This window comes from Mytilus trossulus, chromosome 10, assembly GCF_036588685.1.
Source record: "Mytilus trossulus isolate FHL-02 chromosome 10, PNRI_Mtr1.1.1.hap1, whole genome shotgun sequence".
NCBI classification, from domain to species: Eukaryota; Metazoa; Mollusca; class Bivalvia; order Mytilida; family Mytilidae; genus Mytilus; species Mytilus trossulus.
The window spans coordinates 32,691,920-32,714,191 of NC_086382.1; the positions used below are offsets into that span (position 1 = coordinate 32,691,920).

General features: G+C 33.1%; 2 protein-coding genes across 5 annotated transcripts in view; one reads left to right on the top strand and one right to left on the bottom strand.

The window, feature by feature from the left end:
- On the bottom strand, window positions 1-8,886 carry LOC134687229 (transmembrane protein 45B-like). 4 transcript variants are annotated; one of them, XM_063547361.1, is made up of 4 exons: window positions 8,870-8,886; window positions 8,045-8,147; window positions 4,233-4,359; window positions 1-2,385 (listed from the first exon to the last, which is right to left on the bottom strand). In XM_063547361.1, exon 4 carries the CDS (start codon window positions 2,380-2,382, stop codon window positions 1,501-1,503), a length of 882 nt encoding a protein of 293 aa, XP_063403431.1. In that variant the 5' UTR covers window positions 2,383-2,385; window positions 4,233-4,359; window positions 8,045-8,147; window positions 8,870-8,886; the 3' UTR covers window positions 1-1,500. The 4 variants fall into 4 exon arrangements, with proteins under 4 accessions (XP_063403431.1, XP_063403433.1, XP_063403432.1 ...); XM_063547363.1 differs by lacking the exons at window positions 8,045-8,147; window positions 8,870-8,886 and adding an exon at window positions 7,071-7,159; XM_063547362.1 differs by lacking the exons at window positions 8,045-8,147; window positions 8,870-8,886 and adding an exon at window positions 7,055-7,159.
- LOC134687832 (putative D-alanyl-D-alanine carboxypeptidase) overlaps window positions 8,741-22,272 on the top strand; it is a 20,416-nt gene continuing 6,884 nt past the window's right edge. The window contains exons 1-3 of the mRNA XM_063548291.1: window positions 8,741-8,894; window positions 10,412-10,541; window positions 11,139-11,636. Of these exons, the coding sequence (XP_063404361.1) occupies window positions 10,514-10,541; window positions 11,139-11,636 (526 nt within the window). The 5' untranslated portion in view covers window positions 8,741-8,894; window positions 10,412-10,513. The remainder of the gene's footprint in view (window positions 8,895-10,411; window positions 10,542-11,138; window positions 11,637-22,272) is intronic.

Sequence of the window (22,272 nt, forward strand, 5' to 3'; positions counted from 1 at the left end):
TTAATAAAAATATACTTTAATATCTATCACATACAAAATGGTACAACAATTGCAACACAAACTGAACATTTTATCTAATGAAGAAAATTAGGCATTTTCCTCATAAGGGGAGATAACTCAATAAATATACTTTAATGTTTGCACCTGTCCTAAGTCAGGAATCTGATGTACAGTAGTTGTCGTTTGTTTATGTAATATATACATGTTTCTCGTTTCTCGTTTTGTTTATATAGATTGGTTTTCCCGTTTGAATGGTTTTACACTAGTAATTTTGGGGCCCTTTATAGCTTGTTGTTCGGTGTGAGCCAAGGCTCGTGTTGAAGGCCGTACTTTAACCTATAATGGTTTACTTTTTAAATTGTTGTTTGGATGGAGAGTTGTCTCATTGGCACTCACACCACATCTTCCTATATCTATTTAATGAAGAAATGAATAATGAACAAGTTCAGTGAACAAAATCAGAACTTATTTTGATTGCAACATATATAATATAAAATGGAATTGGGTCAACAAATTTAGCCTCATTATATGAAACGAAGAAAAAATATCAAATCTTATACATTTAATTTAAATATAACAAAAAACTGGTCATATGTAAATGTTTATAAACTTTTGAATAAAAATAAATAAAAAGCATGGATTTTTTTTTGTAAATATAATAAAAACATAATATATAATATATATAAACTCCTGAATAAGTACAAATAAATAGGATGTAAAAATGTTTGTATATACATACCTATTATTGATTAAAAAAGAAACAGTATTTTGCAATACCCGACGGAAAAATTGCACTAAGTTTACCACAAACAATTATAATTTATCGTACAATACAAAATGAGACTGATTTTAAAATAGTACTAAAAATTATGGGGATATCAATTGTCAACTCTGACAGATGCAGCCTTGTTTAAACACTGCAATGAAGAGTATATCATGCTCTATAATTGATTGACTGATTAGGTGATTGCTTTACGCAGTGCTCTATATATTACCATTGGCAGATCCAGAAATCTTAAGAGGGGCCCACTGACTGCCTTCAATGGACTAGCTTCAGTGAGGGTTCAGAGTTTCTCTATAGAACGGTCATATTTCATGCACAAAAAATGGGGACCTGGTCCCCCTACCCCTCCCTAAATCCACCTCTGACTACTGATAGTTGAAAAGATAAATGACAATTACAATTATCGAATATACCTACAAGATTCTTATAAGTGCAGATTATATAAATACTGTGGATTCATTAATATTCGTTTGATACCAATTTTCGTGGCTTTCATGTTGTACAAGGGAACCACGAATATATATATTCAACCATCTGCAAATTTACTAAAGGAATGTATGCAGACCTTGCCAAAACCAAATAATGAAATATCCACAAATATGCAAGTTTCCATGAAAATTGGTACCCACGAAAATAAATGAATACACAGTATAATGACTGGACAAATCAGCCGAATGCTTAACTAATATCATGGTATAAATTATTCTTCTCTATTATCATCTGACAACAGGTTTCTGGTACTCTATATCACTATCGTCACTGTCTCCCATTGTAATTAATGTTTGTCCATTGGTACCAGTATGAATTAATCTCTTCATACACATATCATCTTCTCTATTTGTATGAAATCTCTTTTGATAAAAAGCGACACAACTGCCTATGGCGAACATTATCAAAAAATCAATCCCACAATGCCAAGTGAAGTACATGGTCACAAAAGTGAATTCCACATGATCGTCTGGTTTCCATTTTTCTGCATATGGATTTGGATTGTACAGAACAAACCCAATTTGCCAGAACCATGTACCTTGAACAAGAAAGAAATAGGCTCGAGAAAGCGCTGCAAGGACATTATGACGATATTTCAGTTCTAAAATCACCCCGATTAAATTTAAGATAATTGCGTATATAAGTAACGTATGTAATTGTACGTTCAGTTCATTTCGGCCATGAAGATGGAAATGAAATAATAAAGCTTCAACACTTAAAGCTATAAGCACTATAACATAATCCAAATCTTTAGGTATAGGTGCTTTTAAGTATACAAGAAAATCTATCACACCACTCATTCCGAAAAAGAAAAACATTGTAGCGTGCTGTGCATTTCCGGGAGTGGTGAATTTATGCACATAGAAATTGTATCCAGTATATATTTCTAAGGAAAATCCAATAACAACTAATAATATTTTGCCGATGGATTCAATTGGAAAATCTTTGAATCGGCCACATAGACAAGTACATGGGTAGGTAGGAGTAGACGTGAACCGTGTATTTTTTCGTAGGGATGTGTAATATCTGTTAAACATCTGCACTGTCCACCATAGTGAAAAAACTATGAAGAAAGATCCTGGTAAAGCATGGCCACCAAAGTTTCCCATTATCTGTAAATTAAAAACAAAATAAAAAATATAACAATTTAGATATCAGTAACCTGATGTTCAGTGGTTGTCTTTTGTTGATGTGGATCATTAGTGTTCTCATTTAATAATGATTTTTATATACCCTAGATTAGACCATTGGTTTTCCCATTTGAATGGTTACACACTAGTAATTTTTGGGGCCATTTATAGCTTGCTGTTCAGTGTGAGCCAAGGCTCTGTGTTGAAGATAGTACTATAACCTATGAATGTCGTGGTTCAGCCAAAGTCTGGATACAACTTAAATTATAGAAGTTTCTATTTTGTTGAACATTAAAATAGTTTGGGATTCGTTTAAACTTTGGTGGAATAAGTTATCTGATTGACAATTTCTGTGTTTATACTTTAATAAGAATTTTTTAGTATTATTTTAGAGACTATATAAATTTTATTCAAAAATTACTTAATGATTTTTTTACTGTTTCAAAATATTTCAAAATTGTATTTTATCTTATATCATATAAAATAAAATACAATATGTGATATATCAGAAAGATTTAGAATTAACACATTTTTCTGTAATAAATATTAAATAATAACATGTCCATGATTGAAAAAATGGATTAATTTTAAGATAAATAAGTAATATTAGCATATATTTAATTAGTTTAATCTGGTATTTTCTCCAAGGACTAGCAATTAAAAGTTTTATAACCCAGTCGATGAATCGACTTTTTCTCTTTTTCAATTTATTACATCCTGATTAAGAGTATGATATTAGAAACACAATGTTTACCGATTACCTTTAACATCATTTAAGCAGCTTGACAATTTGTATAAATATTTAATAATAAACACAATAAAACGGCACATTTCAGATAACGGGTCCAACATTTATTAGAAAAGGCAATTGACCAGCGATGAAACTAGAACCTGTAATAATCCATGATCAAAATGTGTTTTAAACTAGATTTGACTTATAGTTGTACACTCCTACTGTGGTACACTGCTACTGTTGATTATTTATTTTCGTGGAAACCAATTTTCGTAGATTGCATGTTTCTGCCAAAGTCTGGATACAACTGTATAGAAGTTTGTATTTAGTTGAACATAAAAAAATTCCTGATTCACCTGTACCCACGAAATATACGAAAAATTGGTATCCAACTAATAATAATGAATTCACAGTATGTTATTTGTTCTCGGGTGGAAAGATGTCTCGTTGACATTTATACCACATCTTCCTATCATTCAGGTGTTTCAAACCCAGTATTCATATGAGAAATTCTCAGAATGTGAAATCTTCAATATCTCTTAATTTTATGAGGGTCCTGATGGGTGGTCCTTACAAATAAATCCATAGTATCTTCTATAGCCACACTAACCAATTGTCATGGAATATTTTCACAATCATATTTTCAATGAAAAACATTACTAAATTCTTAATGTGGTCTTTTAAAATAGATTAGTTATTCAAGGACATGCAGGACTTAAGGGATAAATTGAACAAGTGTATAGAAATTTATAAATATTTGATATTAAAAAACTGCATAGGAAAAAAAGACAAAATAAGAAAACATTTATCTACCTTTAGTCCACTCAGTTTATGATTATCTTATTTGATCAATGATACAAAAAGGATCAGACACAAGTTCAATCAACTTATATAGGGTTATCCTGTATACATATATACATGTAATGATAACAATATAGCGCTAAATGCAGCATGCACATATAAAACTACCGTAATAAATGCTAACATGAGTAAAAGTAGTTGTGGAACCATAGCTCATACATTTTGTTTGACGATATGCGGAATCTTCTGAGAATTCTGTCTATCAACTTGTACAAATATACTTTAAAATACCTACCTTACTTAAATGATGTTATCTGTGTTGGTTTATTCTGACGAAAATTCACATCATATTACCACAGGAACATATATATTGACATTGGCTACACTGTCCCCAGATTACCACTTCACAAAGACTTCATTACCTGTGAAATAAAACAGAAACATAATGTATCTTAAAATTATCTTTTTCATGCACCATTTATGGGCATTATGTTTTGGTCTGTGTGTCCGTTCATCCGTCCGTCTGTTTGTCTGTTCGTTCGTTATTTTGTTCATTCGCCCGTCCGCCCATTCGTTTGTCCATCCATCCCTTCTTCTGTCCCACTTCAGTTTAAAGTTTTTGGTCAAGGTAGTTTATGATGAAGTTGAAGTCCAATCAACTTGAAACTTAGAACACATGTTCCCTACTATATGATATGATCTTTCTAATTTTAATGCCAAATTAGAGATTTTTATCCCATCGTTAGGGTCCACTGAACATGGAAAATGATAGTGCAGATGGAGCATACGTGTACTATGGACACATTCTTGTCTTTAACTAATTAAAAAGTGTTAATTAAAACATTCCTTGATCATCCACAAGCAAATATGTACATCTGTATGGTTATTTATCATGATTAAGAGTAATTTCTTGCAATTTGATTGGCTGATATTGTCCTTATCAATTACAGTATAATTTTTTATTACTTCAATTGGAATTATCTCCCTTAAACTGTTGACCTATTAAAAATTAAAAAAAATTATTTGCTTTATTGTCTTATATTTTATTTTTTCACAGTTTAAGATTAAATATCTTAATATATTTGGTTGATATTGTCCTAATAATTGAATTTGAATACATGTATATAAATTAGAAGATAACTGTATTGTATTTTAAGCTCCGACGGCATCAATTTGGGATTTGATGGTCGCAAATTAAGTTTACTGGCGACGCGTTAGCGGAGACAGTAAACGGGTATTTGCGACCATCAAATCCCCAATTGATGCCGTCGGAGCTTAAAATACAATATTGTTATCTCCATTCTAATGAAACTGACAGAAAACAACGTTAAAACATGTATTTAAAATCTGTCATATGCCGTCTGCGCTTGCGCGTAGGTCCCATAGCATCAATTGTCAATTGGTGCCATGTAAGAAAGTGACGTTATCCAATCAAAATGAACGTTACAAACGTTGTTGCATAAGAATTTGTAATATATAACAAAATCAGGATAAATTTGTTACAATATTTGTAAATATTTGTCCTAATACATAATGTATCCGGTTTGGCCTCACTGTCACCTGATATGAATTCTATTGACCCGATAAATTATCGTATTAGGACAATATTACACTGTTTAACTTATAATACATGTATCATACTCCAAATCTCCATTTGGGGTTTTAAGCAAAAGACAACCTAATGAATATCTAATCCTGTAATTACTGTACTTTATTGGAATATCTATGGTTTGAATGACTATACAATGTGTTTAAATTTGTTTTAACTCCTATAAATACATTTTTTTAAATATTTAGACCACATGGAGTCATGTCTTCTTAAAGAGGGACCACAACTCTAACTATTTTAATTAATAGGGATTTCAAATATATCAATTTTGAAAAATCTATAATAGCTTTATCTTTTTGTGATGGACATTCAGATTTATTCATTTTTCTACCTTCATTTATTTTTTATCCTTGAAACTTTTACCCCGAAAAAATTTTAAGCATTCAGATTCATTCATTTTTCTACCTTCATCCATTTTTTATCCTTGAAACTTTTAACCTGAAATAATTTGAAGCCATTAAAGCTCTAATTGGCTTCAACAATGAATATAAAACTATATCACGAACTTTTACATAACTATCTAAATAATCTGCCACGGTTTATAAATAAGCAACTTAAACCTTTATAACACACTTAACACTTAAAAAAAATCTTTAAAGAACACCTGCAAAGCAACACTATAAAGGAAAACAAAGTGGTAATAGGTGATCACACAAAGGTGAGATCATCACCAGAAAAAACACCTACAAAAACTCTGTGAAAGAAGATCTACAACCAATTCTGTATAAAATCTTAACATATATGTGTGAGGGGGATAGGACCTTTATCAGGACTCTGGGATTGGGTGTTTTTAAGCTCAGGATTTCGGGATTGACCCTTTCAGGATCTGGGAATTCTTTTTTTTCAAATTTCAGGATGTCTGGATTCAAGTTATCTAAATTTGGGACTTATGGATTTTGTGTTTTAAAGCCCGGGATTTCAGGATCAGAACCCTCTTATCCCCCCTCATGTGTTTCAATCAATAGATTCAAATTCATAAATGTAATTTTTGACATATTTCTAAATTTGAATTTTTTTTTTATAAATACATGTATATAAAATAGAAAAGTTCAAAATATATAGATAAATCAAACACATATATGGCTTAACATATATGTGTTTCAATTAAAAAATTTAACAAATCAAATTCTATAAATATAATTTTTGACCAATAAAATCTAATGTTTCATTCAATACTTTAAATAATAAATATATTTCATGCTATTTCCATGCTTATAGTAATGGTCAAATTTAACCACACATATAAATAATAAATTCCTGTTACCTTTATAAAAAGGGTATATACTGACACCCTGTTAAAATGACATTTTAACACCAGCAAAATATTCACCACTTATTCAACTGTTAAATTTTAATTGTTCAATATAAATACCAATTATTTACAAAATCAGATAAATTATCATTGAAAGAAAATGAAAATACAGAATGAACTAATGTCCATAATTGATTATAACTGACCACGATAACTGACCACTGATAACTAATACTCCTACAACAATAACAATTACCTTTTCATTCACCTACATAATTAAAAATCCAAGCTTTGTATCTTCTTGTCCTACTTTCTACCCTGCTCATTGATAATAACAAATACGTGATACAACAAACGTGATACAACAAACGTGTTGTTATATTTGTAATACCAATTTTAAGTATTGATTTAAAAAAAGGGGAGGTAACCAATATCAGTCAGCACTTTCCTGCAGGTATTATAATCCTCCAGGGAAAAGAGCTAAGATTATTCCTTGTAATTAAGTGAAATGAAATAGCTATATATGTCTACTTACTTAAGGCAAGTAATGCCGCTCGCTCGTTGCAGATCAATGAATAATTTAAGATTGTATAATCAAAGATTTCCAATTAATTTACCATAGGGATTAAAATACCTGTCCAAGAAAAAACTTTGCTTTTTTTATCACTTTTCTATCAGTTTTCGAGGTATAACTGCTAGTATAAAATTTTCTCTAAAGATGTTTGAGCTCTTTTAAATAAAATGTATGAGCTAAAAATTGTAAAAAAAAAACATATAGTCTCATATAACTTGTTAGCATATTTTTTCTTCCTTTTTTAATCAATTTTTCAAGTAAGTTTGCATGTTTAAAAATGAGATTGAAATCAGTTTCAACAATACAAATATTTTTTTATGTCATAATTTTTCAAAATGATATCTTATCATTTTTGACTATTTTTGTTTTGCTGACTGACATGTATAATACAATGTATCATTGTAGTATTATGATATGTCTATTTCTTTACAAAGTCATTTATGTGATCTTTTATATGTCATATTGTGTTGAATCATACTTCTGATGTGAAATGTTATTATATAGCTAATATCTCCGATACATAATTGGTTAAAAAACTAGTTACATATATTCATTTAATATGTTCATATAAATTTTGACATATATCAAAACAAGTATTTTTAACTTAAAAATTCATACTTTCGATCTCATTTTTCTTTTACAGAGAAAGAAAATGTCTAAAATAAAACTGACCTTGCTTATTAAAATACATCCAAACTGTCCTCAATATCTTTTCCTCTGGCAGTGGGACACATTCTAATCATGTTATCAGTTTTCTCTCATGCTTCAATGAAGTCTTTCAATAGAAAAATAAAATATCTGGTTCAAAAATCAGATTCCACATTATCTGTAAATCAAGAATCAATCACTAATTATATAATAATACTAAGGTGTGTAAAACAAAAACTGTGAAAATACAATCAATAAAGAATAAATCTCCACCGATGGTTTTAATTGCCCACTCTAGCAAATGACTTTGATTTTTAGAAATCTTCTTTTATCTTCAAATTAATCAAACTAAACAGAGCATACATTTTTTATCATATATGTAACTATAGATATTTATGAATTATTTCTTACTGAAATTAATCAAATCCTTGCATAATTTTAAAAGCAAGTTTAGAACAATAAATTCGAAATCTTAGTTTAATCAATTATTAAATAGATGAACATGATGAAGATCCTATATAATATAGTTAACAATACAATCATAAAGTTGTTAAATATAAGAATAGACTAGAAGAGCCAAAATTACTAACACCTTTGTATTATTAAACATTAAACACGCGAGCTTGGAACAGTATATCTAATATATTATATTATATGTTCCTGATGTGAGTGACCCTCATCACATTGTAGGAATTTGTTTACTGTGTTTGTTGTCTCCCTTTTCACATGTTTTAGCGTTTTGTTTATTGCATGGACAAATGTTTGGTTGTTTGTAATTATCAAATCAACACATATATCACCGTCCATAGTCATGTGTTCTCTGTACAAATGTAATATTACATTGCTTACTTAGGTGTTATGGGTTATGATAGATGTAAGTACACACAAACTGAAAGGGGAAAGACACCAGTGGCTAATTGAAAGTTCATAATCCAGGACGATTTTAAATGTAAGAGTAAGAATTTTCGTTGGCTCCAAGACTGATCTGATCATCAGTGATGCAAAAAAGGAATCCTGTTAAAATGTAAGGATAAACAGACACTAAGTAATAGGAAGGATCTCACACACTGATTATTGAATGTACAAAAAGTCATAAAAAATTAAAAAAAATATTAATTAGCCTTCAAGAATTTGTCCACAGGCACTTGTCTCAGAAAAAAAAGATATTAAGGTATATACGTTTTTGTTTTTTTTCTGAGACAAGTGCCTGTGGATTTGTTTTACTATACAAATCCTTGGCCTAATATTTCAATACATTTCTAAATCTCTTTAGATATGTACGAAATGACGGGACTTACAATAAAAAATTATATGGTTTATGCAGGGATTTTCCATACCAGTAATAGAAAGTCAGTGGTTTAACTATGTCAAATGATGATCCTACAGTGAAAGGGAGGGGGGGGGGGGGGTTGTTGGAGGAGGTCCTGATCCTGAAATCCTGGGCTTAAACACATGAAATCCTGAAGTCCCGAAGTTTAATAAAGAAATTTACATCGCACCATCCCTAAATTCAAAAAAGACTTACCTGATCCCAAATGGATCAATGCCGAAATTCTGAGTTTAAAACACCCAATCATGACGTCCCGAAAAAGGTGCTGCCCTCCCTCTGCAGTTAAAAATACAAAATCAAATTGCACATTTACTATTGGGATAGGATTGCTTCCCTTAGTTAATGTGGTAGTGATACTTAGTCAGACATAAGCGGTTGTCCTCAGCCAAGGAAGTACTTTTTTTGCTCAGACTGTTAACCCATTGTCTTGAAACATAGAGGTTCCAGGAGAGACAAAGTTGCTTTTGTAATGAAATTCATGCACTCCGCTGTTAAACACCAAATTGGCAATTAGAAAATAATTCCTATTGTAAAAATAATACAAAGATGGAACATGTACTACATGTACTGCACCCTCAATCGTGGGATCCAAGGGCAGTACTCTAACTTTAATATTGAGCCAAAGAAAATCATCCCTAACACAAATAGTCACTACCTTCAAGTATCAAGTTGTAGCAACTATCTCCCCTTTTTCCTTTTTTCACGCTGCATAATTATAACCATCAATTCGAGCAGCTCGCATCACTATTAATTTAAGACATTGGACAACCCCTGAGTATTTAATTTGAAAACTCTCTGGCCAGTTTTCAATGTTCACCTATACCCCCTTAATTGACAAAAATTGGTATCCCTTGATTAAAAATGAATTCACAGTATATAGTATATATATATATAGATATTGTTGATTAACTAATCTTCCTCAAATCAGCCTTGAAATTAAAAGTACTTTTAGTTTCCTTGAAATATGAAAAATTTATGAACATTCAGGTTACATATATACAAGATCACATAATTTTATGAAATGAATTACCAGTATAAAATCATCTTTATCTATTTTTCAGGTTTTTGTTTAAATTATTAATTAGACTGAATGAGTGTGTGCTGACCCAATGACATCCTGAACCTGAAGATATATAAATGTCAACATGAAAAGGAGAGGATAAATGGATCATACTTATAGTATTAGATCAGGTATAATCTGTCATTTATAGCTTTTCTATAGAAGGGAATGGGATTTGCTCATTGTTAAAGGAATTTTAATGAAGGAATAGAATTTGATTTTTGAGACTTGTACTGACAATTTGTTACAAGTAATGTAACAATATGACAGATGTTAGTATATTTTATCTTTTTCCAAAGAAGACCTATTCGGATGCAATAAACTAAGGAGATTTATGTTATATTGTTAAAAAGACAGCAACTCAAACCGTCAACATGTGATCTTCAACATTAAACAAGTATCTTTAATATACAATATGTCAAGCTCTTAAACATAATGTCTTGGAAATTTGTTAATAAATTAACCATATACTTTTAAATGTCTGCCACCAGCACCAGCACCAAATAGCCCTTTTTATTTGTTTCCCTTAAACAAGAATCCTCTATAATACCACCTCAGGGGCAGATCCAGTTATTTTAAAAAGGGGGGGGTTCCAACCCCCGGACCCCCCCCACCCCCCTGGATCCGTTTTTTGTGTAAAGGTATTATAAGGTTTGGAAATTTACCTTGCTTATAAGGATTCTAAGATCAATGTATTTTAATATGCTGTTGTATTAATATTATTTCAGTGCAGATATCTCCAAACGAACGAACACCTGATGCCTATTATCAATTAGACCGGATAATTGTAGACTTCATGCAACAACAGGACATCATTGGTGGGTCTCTTGCAATCTGTTTCCATGGCAACCTCATATACACACAAGGATATGGTCTAGCTAATTCTGGACTTAAAGCCCTGTCATCAGCATTATTTAGGCTAGCCAGCATCAGCAAGACCATCACAGCAGTGGGGATTCTAAAGTTAGTAGAAGATGGGAAATTGAAACTGGACCAGAAAATCTTTGGCCCGAATGGTATTTTGAAGAAATATAGACCTTCTGGTAAAGGTGATAAAAGACTTTTGAAAATAACTGTTAAACATTTACTGCAGCATTCTGGGGGATGGGACAGGGACCAAGTTGGAGATGCTGTGTTTTGGAAGTTGCCTAAGAAAAAGAAGGATGATCCATATAGTGACGAAGCTCTCATTAGATATATGTTGTCCAGGAAATTACAGTTTACACCTGGTATATTTATTTACAGTTAGGATTTAAGGTCAAATCTATAGAACTTTGTCCCATTAAAAAGTTCATTAATGGAAAATGAGTGTCAACCAAGATGGATGTAAGCCGCTATAGGTCACTGTCAGAACAGCCTTCATTGGTTTTTTTTTCTGAATGTAACCAATTTCGGCTCTGATATTTTAACAAATGAAAATATAGATTATGCCATTGTATTGAGTGTGATACAATATTTATCCATTAATGACAGTTAAATTTACAAAAATTTAACTGTCGAGAGTGGATAAATATCATATTGCTAAAAATTTAGTGATGGAATCCGTTTCTTCAATGATTTTTAAATGATATGCAAACAAATTCAATCCTTCATTCTTTATGATCTGCCAAAAGATGTGTTCTTTCTTTTAAACGTCATCAGGCATGGTCACCTTTTTTCGTGATGTCACAAAAGGAAATTTAGAGGAAAGCAAACAATTGAGATCAAACGAACCATACAATGATTAAATAAAAATAATCAACAGGTTAGGAAAAGGATTAATCATGTAAGAATTAGAGAAATGCATATCCATTACAAATAAGCTTGGGAACCAGAAGTTTATTTTTTTATCCATTCCTGCATCATTGTCCTTGAACTCATTGTTATGGTTCAGTTGTTGGTTAAAGAAAAGGTGTATAAGTTAATGTATTTTTGGAATATGGGAACCTGGCAAAGTCTACATGTTTATCGTTTCATGGATTACTGATCAAGGTTAAGGTTTCATGGTCAATTTAGTCTGTATCTCAGATTGTATAAGCAATAGGTCAAATATATTTGGTGTAATGGTATGATTAATGTACGGTGTATCTACATGTCTGTCTAGCAGCTTTCAACTGACCATGACCTCATTTTCATGGTTCATTAAAAACTGTTTATTTTGCGTGACTTAGGGCTACAACATTTGGCCTTTGGAATTATTAAGGTAAACAAGTCTGTCTGTCAGGGTAAATACATGTATGACCTTGACCTGCTTTTGATGGTTCATTGGTCAATATTATTTTTGTGGCTTTGTCAGTTAATTAGATACTATAAGCAATAGGGCTACTTTATTTGGACTGTGGAATGATATTATGGTGTACATGCCTGTCTGGAAGGCTCATACATGTATGACCTAGACCTCATATTCATGATCTATTGGTCAATGGTAAGTTTTTTTGGGTTTGATCTGTTACTCAGGTACTATAAGTAACTCAATTACTATATTTGGCGTAGAGAATGATTGTTAGGTCTACATTTCTGTCTGGTATTGTAACATGTAATATGACCTTGACCTCATTTATTACAGAAATCATTGATAATAATGTTATATGTGTGTAGTAAAACCTACATATTACTGTCTCAATAACAAAATTGTCAGTGTGTGTATTTGCCATAATTTTTCTTATTTATCAGTTCTGTTCCAAGTAACTGGCTGCATGATAGTTACAAAACCAAGGACTGATAATTTTCTTTGAAGGCCTCATGGAAGATTAACATGTAATTGTTAAATGTGTTACCTTCGTTAAATAAAGAATTTTATTATTGTTAAGAATATGGTATTCAGTATACCAGCAGTTTATTCGGAACACTTGGCTTTATCGTTATCCATTTACACTACGACGTCATACAAAGGAATTCCGGGATTCCCCATGGATTATTGGGCAGTCATAATATAGTTGTTATCCAGATCGGACGTCCCCAGTTGACGAGCGGCCTAAAAGATAACCATTGACTCAAGCCTAGGATTGTGATATTATAGGTAATATAGTACATACACATAGCCCTATAAAATCATTACAGTGGTGTCAGAAGTCGGCACGATTCCACTGATTTCCACTGCGGTTTATCGGTGACATTTATTCCCGCCGAATTTCATTTTTTTTCTTTGTTTTCGCGAGAGAAAAATCTTTGTTTCTTCTCTCCCGCGATTGTATTATTTCATGGCGCGCTGATTTATCAGTACTATTGGTATTTGCGCGAGTGATATATTCGTTTCATATTTATATTGTGATTATCAGACTTTCCGTGTGATAAAATTCCCCTCCCCCTTTTTGTAACACATTTAAAAAATACACAGATTTGCATACACCTAGAGAATAAGACAAAATAACCTTATAAAACAAACTACTAGTGGATAGTTTTTGATCATCTATTTGGTTTATTTCAGGTTTTTGTTTATTTATATTAATAAAAATCAACACATTTTTTTTCATTCATTGATATTCCGTTGAGCGTCAGATCTTCTGATGTCAGATATCATTTATATGTTTTTCTTTTGTTTTTCATAAATTATTGATACAACTGTGTGCGTCAGATCTTCTAATGTCATAGTTGTTATCAAATTATTTTTTTTTCATTTTGTTTAATTGTCTTGTCGATTTTACCGTCTGAAAAGTGTTCACTCATAAAAGAATGTGTTGATAATAAAACTTGTACTGTACTACTTTTTGTTGTGAATTGTGTATACATACGTCATTGTTTACAATTTCATACCTGTGTTTAAATAGTAAAAAAAAAAAATCTGAGTTTAAGAATTTGTATATCTGATATTAAAAAGAAAGACAAATATAAACATATTTGATTGTGTCACTTATATGTTTATTTACATTTATGCATATAAAGTTTTAAATATTTATGTCCTTTAACTAGATGATAATATAAACAGGTTTATTAAAATTAGTTAATTTCTGAAACAGCTTTGCGCGTCAGATCCTCTGATGTCATAGGTGTTTTCAGATTGATTTTTGTTTTTGCTGTACTTGTGTTTTCATTGGCAAATCAGAATAAAATTAATATACCAAATTTTCTGAAATTGTGACTATATGTAAAAGTGTTAGTGATTTTTTTTTTTTAAATTGTTTGTGGTGTTGTGTTTTTGTGCTTGTGTTTAAAAAAAAAGAAAAGCTTATTGTTTTGTGATAGTGCTTGTGTCTGTATTGTAATAGCCTATGCGTACATATTACTTTTGTTCTTCATCCCGACATTGTTCAATTCCTATACAAGTAGTAATATACAGATTATTTTTTTTGTATAAAAAGTTTATTAGATTTTGGCCATTATGTCGCAACCTATCAATATAAACACAGCTTCATTGGAACAACTTAAACAGATAACAGGAATAAGTGACAGAAGAGCACAAAAGATTATTAACAAAAGAGAAGAGAAAGGCTCCCCTCTTATTTTGGAAGACCTAAAACTTATGACAGATATTCCTAATACCATGTGGGATCCACTGATGAAGACTGGGGTTATAATATTGGAACCATCCGAAGAAATCCAAGAAGGGATCCAAGAAGATATTACGGGGAAAGCAGAAGAAAATGCCAAAGAAATTAAGAAGATGGCAGCAATGATTGAAAAATTAAAAACAAGTTTTTCAAATGCAGAGAAAGACAAAGCACTAATGAAAGCAGATTATGAACATAGGATTGCAGCTGTAAACCAGGACTTCACAGTTAAGATGAAAAACAGAGAGCACGATTACGAACAACAGTATGATAAACTTGCCAAGAGACATAAGGAAGAAATGGAAGAACTGATTGACAAAGTTAACGAAAGAGAGCTGAAATTAAATCAATCTATAGAAGAAAGAGATGAACAGATAAAAAAAATACAGATGACTATGAAGACGGAGACAGATGATAAGACAAAGTTACAGGAGATGATTGAAAAATGGTCATTACCAAAAGAGAAGCCTAGCATGAAAATAGCTGAAACTAAAGATGAACCTAGTTGGAAAACCAAAAGCAATACACACACAGGACAGGGCAGTAAACGACAAGATGGTCCATTGCCACCTAAGATGAGCACCTATGATGGTAGGAGTGACTGGCGACCGTACCTTGTTCAATTCAATCATATTGCCAATAGATATAACTGGACGAATCAAGACAGACTGGACAAGCTTATTGAATGCTTGAGAGACAGAGCACTTAAGTTTTTTACCACAATGCCAAAGTCAGTCCAGGAAGGATTTCAAGCTGTTTGTAAAAAGATGGAAGACAGATTTGGAAGAAAAGACTTACCTCATGTTATAAGGAGACAACTACAAGACCTTCGTCAATTGCCAGAGGAACCTCTTGATGAGTATGCAGAGAGAACACAGGATCTTGCAACTGATGGGTTTCCAGGAACACCTGATGATTTTATTCAGATAGTTGCCACTGATGCTTTTCTGAAAGGATGCATGGACAAAAAGGCAGCTTTAACAGCAATGGATAAGGATCCTGATAGTTTGGACAAAGCGCTTAAGTATGTGAAGAGTGCTGTTACCAATCAGAAAGTTATTTTAGGAAATAAAAAGCCTGAGGTTAAAAGGGTGACATTCCACGAAACAGAAACAGACGTGTATGACTCACATGGGGATCATGAATCTACAAGTGTAAGAGCTTTGTACAGAAAAGGAACCAGTGATACTGATGTAATTAGCAGATTTGAGTCAAGACTTAAAAAGACAGAAGAAGATGTTGAGGACACAAAGACAAGCATCAAACAGATACTGGACATTTTGAAAAGGGGTAATTCAACCAATAGATTCGGACAACCACAAAGATTATCCAGTCCAGGGAGAAGTCCTATTAGAGATAATAAATGCTTTAACTGTGGTGAGGAAGGACATTTTATTGCACAATGTGAAAAACCAAAGAGTAGATCGCCACAAAGATATGGAAACAGATCAAGGTCACCATCACCAAATGTAAACAGGGAGTCTTTAAACTCCAACGGGTTGAAGAAGTAGGCCGACCTTCAACCCATCCAGGTGATACTGGAAGGCCACCAACTCTCTCTTTAGACAAACAAACTGAAGTCAATCTATATAAGACAAATATCCAAGACTCAGACGCCAAAACATTATATATTCCTGTAGGGGTGAACAGTAAGAAAACTTTCGGGATAATAGACACAGCAGCGCAGGTGTCGGTTATAAGTAAAACATTTTTTGACCAGTTAACTTACAAACCCAAAATCAAAGGTAACATCATACTTAAAGGTGCTGGAGCTTGTTCAGAAATAAATGCAGGAATAGCAGAAAATGTAAACTTGGACATAGGCAGTTCCACAGTAAAATGGGATATGGTTGTAGCTGAAATAACAGATAATCTCATTCTTGGTATAGATTTTCTTGAGAGCCAAAAAGCAATTATTGACTTAACAGACTATTCTATCAAACTTAAAGGTGAAAAAGTTCCATCCTTTATGACTTCAAACAGACAAGACCAACGAATGAAAATATACAGAATAAAGATAAAAAAGAAGACAGTCATACCACCTGGGTCCAGTAAAGTCGCCATTGTTGAGTTAGATGAGAAACCGATGAATGATATTTTAATTCAACCAACCAATTTCATGAAGGGCCTGTTGGTTCCAAATATGCTCTGTATGGGTAAAAAACAAGTTCCTGTGATGCTAAGAAATCCAACAGAGCAATTTAAAACTCTGAAAAAGGATTTTCAGATGGGTATAGGATTAGAGATTAATGCTGTAATGGAGGAAACAGACGAAAATAGCTTAAAGTTGAATAAAATAGATATTACTCCAAAACAGTCCTTTGGCCTGAACCAGCTAAGAGAGAAGCTACCGACACATCTAAAAGAACTATTCAACCGATCACTAGCAAATTTGAACAACCAACAGTCATTGCAGCTAGCCACGTTATTACTGAAGTTTCAAGATATTTTCGCTAAGGATGACCTGGATATTGGACTTTTCAATGGAGATATCCAACACAAGATAGATACTGGAAATTCCCATCCTATTAAACAGAAAATGCGAAGAACACCCCTGGGATTTGAGAAAGAAGAAGAAGAACACTTACAGCAATTGTTAGATAAAGGAATTATAGAACCATCTACTTCGGAATGGGCATCGCCACCAGTCCTAGTAAGGAAGAAAGACGGGAAGCTCAGGTACTGCATAGACTTCAGGAAGTTAAATGACGTCACTATAAAAGACGCGTTCCCGATTTCGAACATAGACACATGTTTAGACACCTTGAAAGGAACCATTTTCATGTCGACGCTAGATATGGCCTCAGGGTATTATCAGGTGAACTTAGACGAAAAAGACAGACACAAGACAGCGTTTGTTACTAAATACGGCCTATTTCAGTATACAAAACTTCCATTTGGTCTATGTAATAGTCCTGCAACATTCAGCAGAGTAATTCAGCTTGTTCTTCAAGGCCTTACCTGGAAAGAATGTCTAGCATACCTTGACGATGTAATTGTTTTAGGCAAAGATTTTGATGACCACATCTGTAGTTTAAGTGAAGTGTTTTCGAGGTTCAAGAAGTATAACTTAAAGTTAAAACCGAGCAAATGTCAGCTGCTGCAAACACAAGTGAAGTTTTTGGGGAAAATAGTCAGCGCCGATGGAGTTGCAGTGAATCCTGACAGTATAGGATCTGTAAAGAAATGGCCAACACCAAAGAACAGAAAAGAAGTAGAATCCTTTATAGGGTTTGTTAACTACCATCGTGATCACATAGAACAATTTGCCGAAATTGCGGAACCTTTACATCGACTTACTGGTCCAAAGGCAGAATTTGCATGGAATGAAGAACAAACACAGTCTTTTCAAAATCTTAAAGAAGCTTTGATAAATTCAGTGATATTAAGTTATCCAACACCCGATGACCTATTTATTCTGGATACAGATGCTTCACAAAAATCTATCGGAGCAGAATTAAGTCAGATACAAGATGGAATGGAAAGAACAGTAAGCTTCGCAAGTAAAGTCTTAACACCGGCTCAGCGGAATTATTGTACAACTAGAAAGGAATTATTAGCCATTATATGTTTTACTAGACAATTTCGTCACTATCTATTAGGTCGGACTTTTGTGATAAGAACGGACCACAACAGTTTAACCTGGTTACTAAACTTTAAAAATATTGAAGGACAATTGGCAAGATGGATAGAAGAATTGTCTCAGTATAACATGATTATACAACACAGAGCTGGAAAGAAACACATTAACGCAGATGGATTGTCAAGAATACCAGATGACATTGAAGCATGCCGTAACTACAGACCAGATGTCAATTTAGAAGAGTTACCTTGTGGAGGTTGTAAGTTTTGCACAAGGGCACGGCAACAGTGGCAAACATTTGAGGAAGAAGTGGATTTTGTCGTCCCCTTAACCATAAGAAGACTTGTTGACGACGGTTCGTATAATACCAATTGGACTCCGTCATACTCTCCAGTAGAACTGCATGAAGAACAAATGAAAGATTCTGATTTAAAAACCTTAAAGAGATGGATCGAGGATAAATATGAGCCAACTAAAGCAGAACTCAAACTGGGTAGTGAAGTAGTCCGACATTTTTGGTCATTACGACAGCAAATACAGATAAAAGACAATATTTTACTTTACAAATGGGAAGATCCTATTTCGCCAAGACTCCTTTTCATGGCACCAAAACAGATGCAAAAGGAACTTCTACATGGATGTCATGATGTTGTCTCGTCTGGTCACATGGGACAATATAAAACATTAGAAAAACTGAAACAAATAGCTGTTTGGTTTAACATGACGCAATCCTGCAAACTGTATGTGAAATCATGCACTACATGTAATCTTAACAAAAAATCAACACGAACTGCCAGATCGAAGCTAGGGCAATACCATGCTGGTTTCCCCATGGAACGAGTGCACATGGACATCTTAGGGCCTCTTCCTGTTACAAAAACAGAAAGTAAATATTTGCTTATGGTGATTGATCAGTATACAAAGTGGTTAGAATGCTTCCCAATTGCAACACAGACAGCTGAAGTTGTGGCAAGAACCCTAGTGGATCATTTCTTTTCTAGATTCGGCTGTCCGATTGAGCTCCACACAGACCAAGGAAAAAACATGGATGGAAATCTAGTAAGACAGCTCTGTGAACTACTACAAATAGCCAAGACTAGAACCACACCATATCATCCGTCATCTAATGGACAAGTGGAACGGTATAACAGAACAATACTACAGACAATAAGATGTTTCATCAAAAGTAAACAACACAACTGGGATTTATTTTTACAACAACTGGTTGGAGCTGTCCGAGCAACACGTAACTCACAAACAGGATTCTCTGCTAACATGATGATGCTGGGAAGAGAAGTTTTTCAACCAATTGATGTAATTTTAGGCACTTCAAACTGGAATGCTGACAAAAAAGAAGTTCCACAATATATTAAAGATCTAGTGGAGAATTTAAACAGGGTGCATGACATCGCCAGGGATAATTTGAAGGCTTCACAGGAACGACAAAAAGGCATATACGATTTGAAATATAACCAGAATGTGTATAATGTCGGAGATGTCGTTTACAAACTCAATCAAGCTACAAAGGTGGGGCAGTCTGCCAAATTGAAATCTCCGTGGAAAGGACCGTATTTGATAACAGCTTGGCGTTCACCTGTATTATACAAGATAAAGGATAGGAAAACAGAATCTTGGATTCATCATGACAGAATTAAACTTTGCGAAGACAGAGAACTTCCAATCTGGATTAAAAGGATGAGGAATCAATTAATGGATCAAACGATGGATGAAGAAACCAACGAGATTTACGAATGCCCAATTGGATTGCCAGATATTTTTAAAGAAAACACTAATGTCATGAGTTCGTCAGATCCTCTGATGTCTCATTTTATTGGTGATGCTGCTATTGTGGGTGCGCCAGATCCTCTGGTGTCTCACACAGTCAGTAATTCGACTTTTTCAGAGAATAACGCTCTAACCGACATTTGTGAGAAGAATATCAATGGGGATCTTCATGTCCATGAAATGGATGCATCTGCTGTTGAATCTGATATGTTAAGTAGGCGGAGGCACAGGAAAAAACCTGCCTACTTATCAGACTATGTAGAAGATTAATGATTTTGTTGCAGATAATCATTATTTATGTATAATATTGTAATATAGTTTTTTTGTCCACTATTGTTACTTAGAAAAGAAATTTTTAGCAAAAGTGTAACATATTTTTAAGCTTTACTACATGTATTAATGTGTGCGCAATTTTTGCTTATATTTTTTGCTTATAATTTTTGCTTATAATTTTTGCTTATAAAGAAACTTTTCTATATTTATTGTGTATTTCTCATCTCAATATTTTACTTATTCCTGCAGTATGCATGAAGATGATGAATTTGAGCCGGACTATGGACCTTTTGAGGATGAACTACCAAAAAATGATGCAATGTATATTCGTGCGAGTACAAAGAGATACAATAAGGGAAGAAAGTGTCCGACGTGTGCGGGAATTTTCACTAATGTCAGCAGACATGTCTTAAGAATGCATCTACCGTGGTATGTTGCCGCCCAAACTGCTTGCTGGCAGTGTAAAATACAATTTGCTCAGAATAGTGTGTTAGATGCTCATATTGCAGAATGCCATCAATCTGACATTAAGAATACAAGTATAAAGTTCTCGGAAGACAAATATGAACGCTGGGTTAACTTAATGAATGGTTTGTTGGATGTTGTTTCTAAAGAACTCGAATGTGATACTCTACAAGATCTCTGCAATTTAGCTGACAAAATCTGTGTTTATCCCAAGCATTCAGAGCCCATTTTTCAGGGAAAAGATTTAAAACTGGTATCCATATTTAATGCCACGAATGAATACGTATTTGAATTTGGAAGTAAAAATATCATAGTTCAACCCCCATACAGTATACCGTTCTTGTTACATTGGCGAATATTAGCTTCATTGATACAACAAACAGAAATGGGCGAGAACATTATTTCCGTTGAAAAAATTAAATCTTTAAGACCAGTTTTGGAGGTAAAGGAGACTCTACACCTTACAGACTCTCATTTTCATTTGGATATGCTATCAAAAAAAATAGGTACCATTTCATTACCTCACTTTTTTTGGACTTGGAGCAACAAAGATTATCAAATTTCCCATCTTATTAGCAATTACTGTTATCCCAGAAACTGGCCGTCTAGTGATTTAAGATCCAAAATTAGGCAGGATAACAGGATTAAATTAACTTTCGGCATTCACCCACGAATTGTGGAGATGGAAAACACATCAAAACTAAATGAATGGATTTCGGATTTGGAATGGCTGTTAAAAGCGAATCGAGTGGTTGCTGTCGGTGAGTGTGGTTTAGATAATAGTGGGAGGAAATGGGATGTAGAAAAACAGATCAAGTTTTTTGAGAAACAAATTGTAATTGCAGTTAAAAGAGATTTACCATTGGTTATTCATTGCAGAGGAGATGAACGTACGGATGAGATATGTTTAAATACACTTGTTCGGTTGCTGCCGAAACACTTTAAATTACACAGGCACTGTTTTAACGGAGATGAAATGATGTATCGGAAATGGAAAATGTCATTTCCAAACTGCAAATTTGGCATTTCACCTTTCATCCTAAATGACCAAAAATATCCAAAATATAGGTCTCTAGTATGTAACATGAAATTGAAGGATATTGTATTGGAGACAGATGCCCCGTATTTACATTCTGAGTTTGAGGATTTTGGCTCACCGTTGATGATAAAGGATATCTGTGAAAAATTGGCAAACATTTTTTTGTGTAGCGTAGAAGAAATAGCCAATATTACGACCAAGAACGCTACAGATGTCTACAGCATCATTTAAGTCATGGCAGATATTTTGTA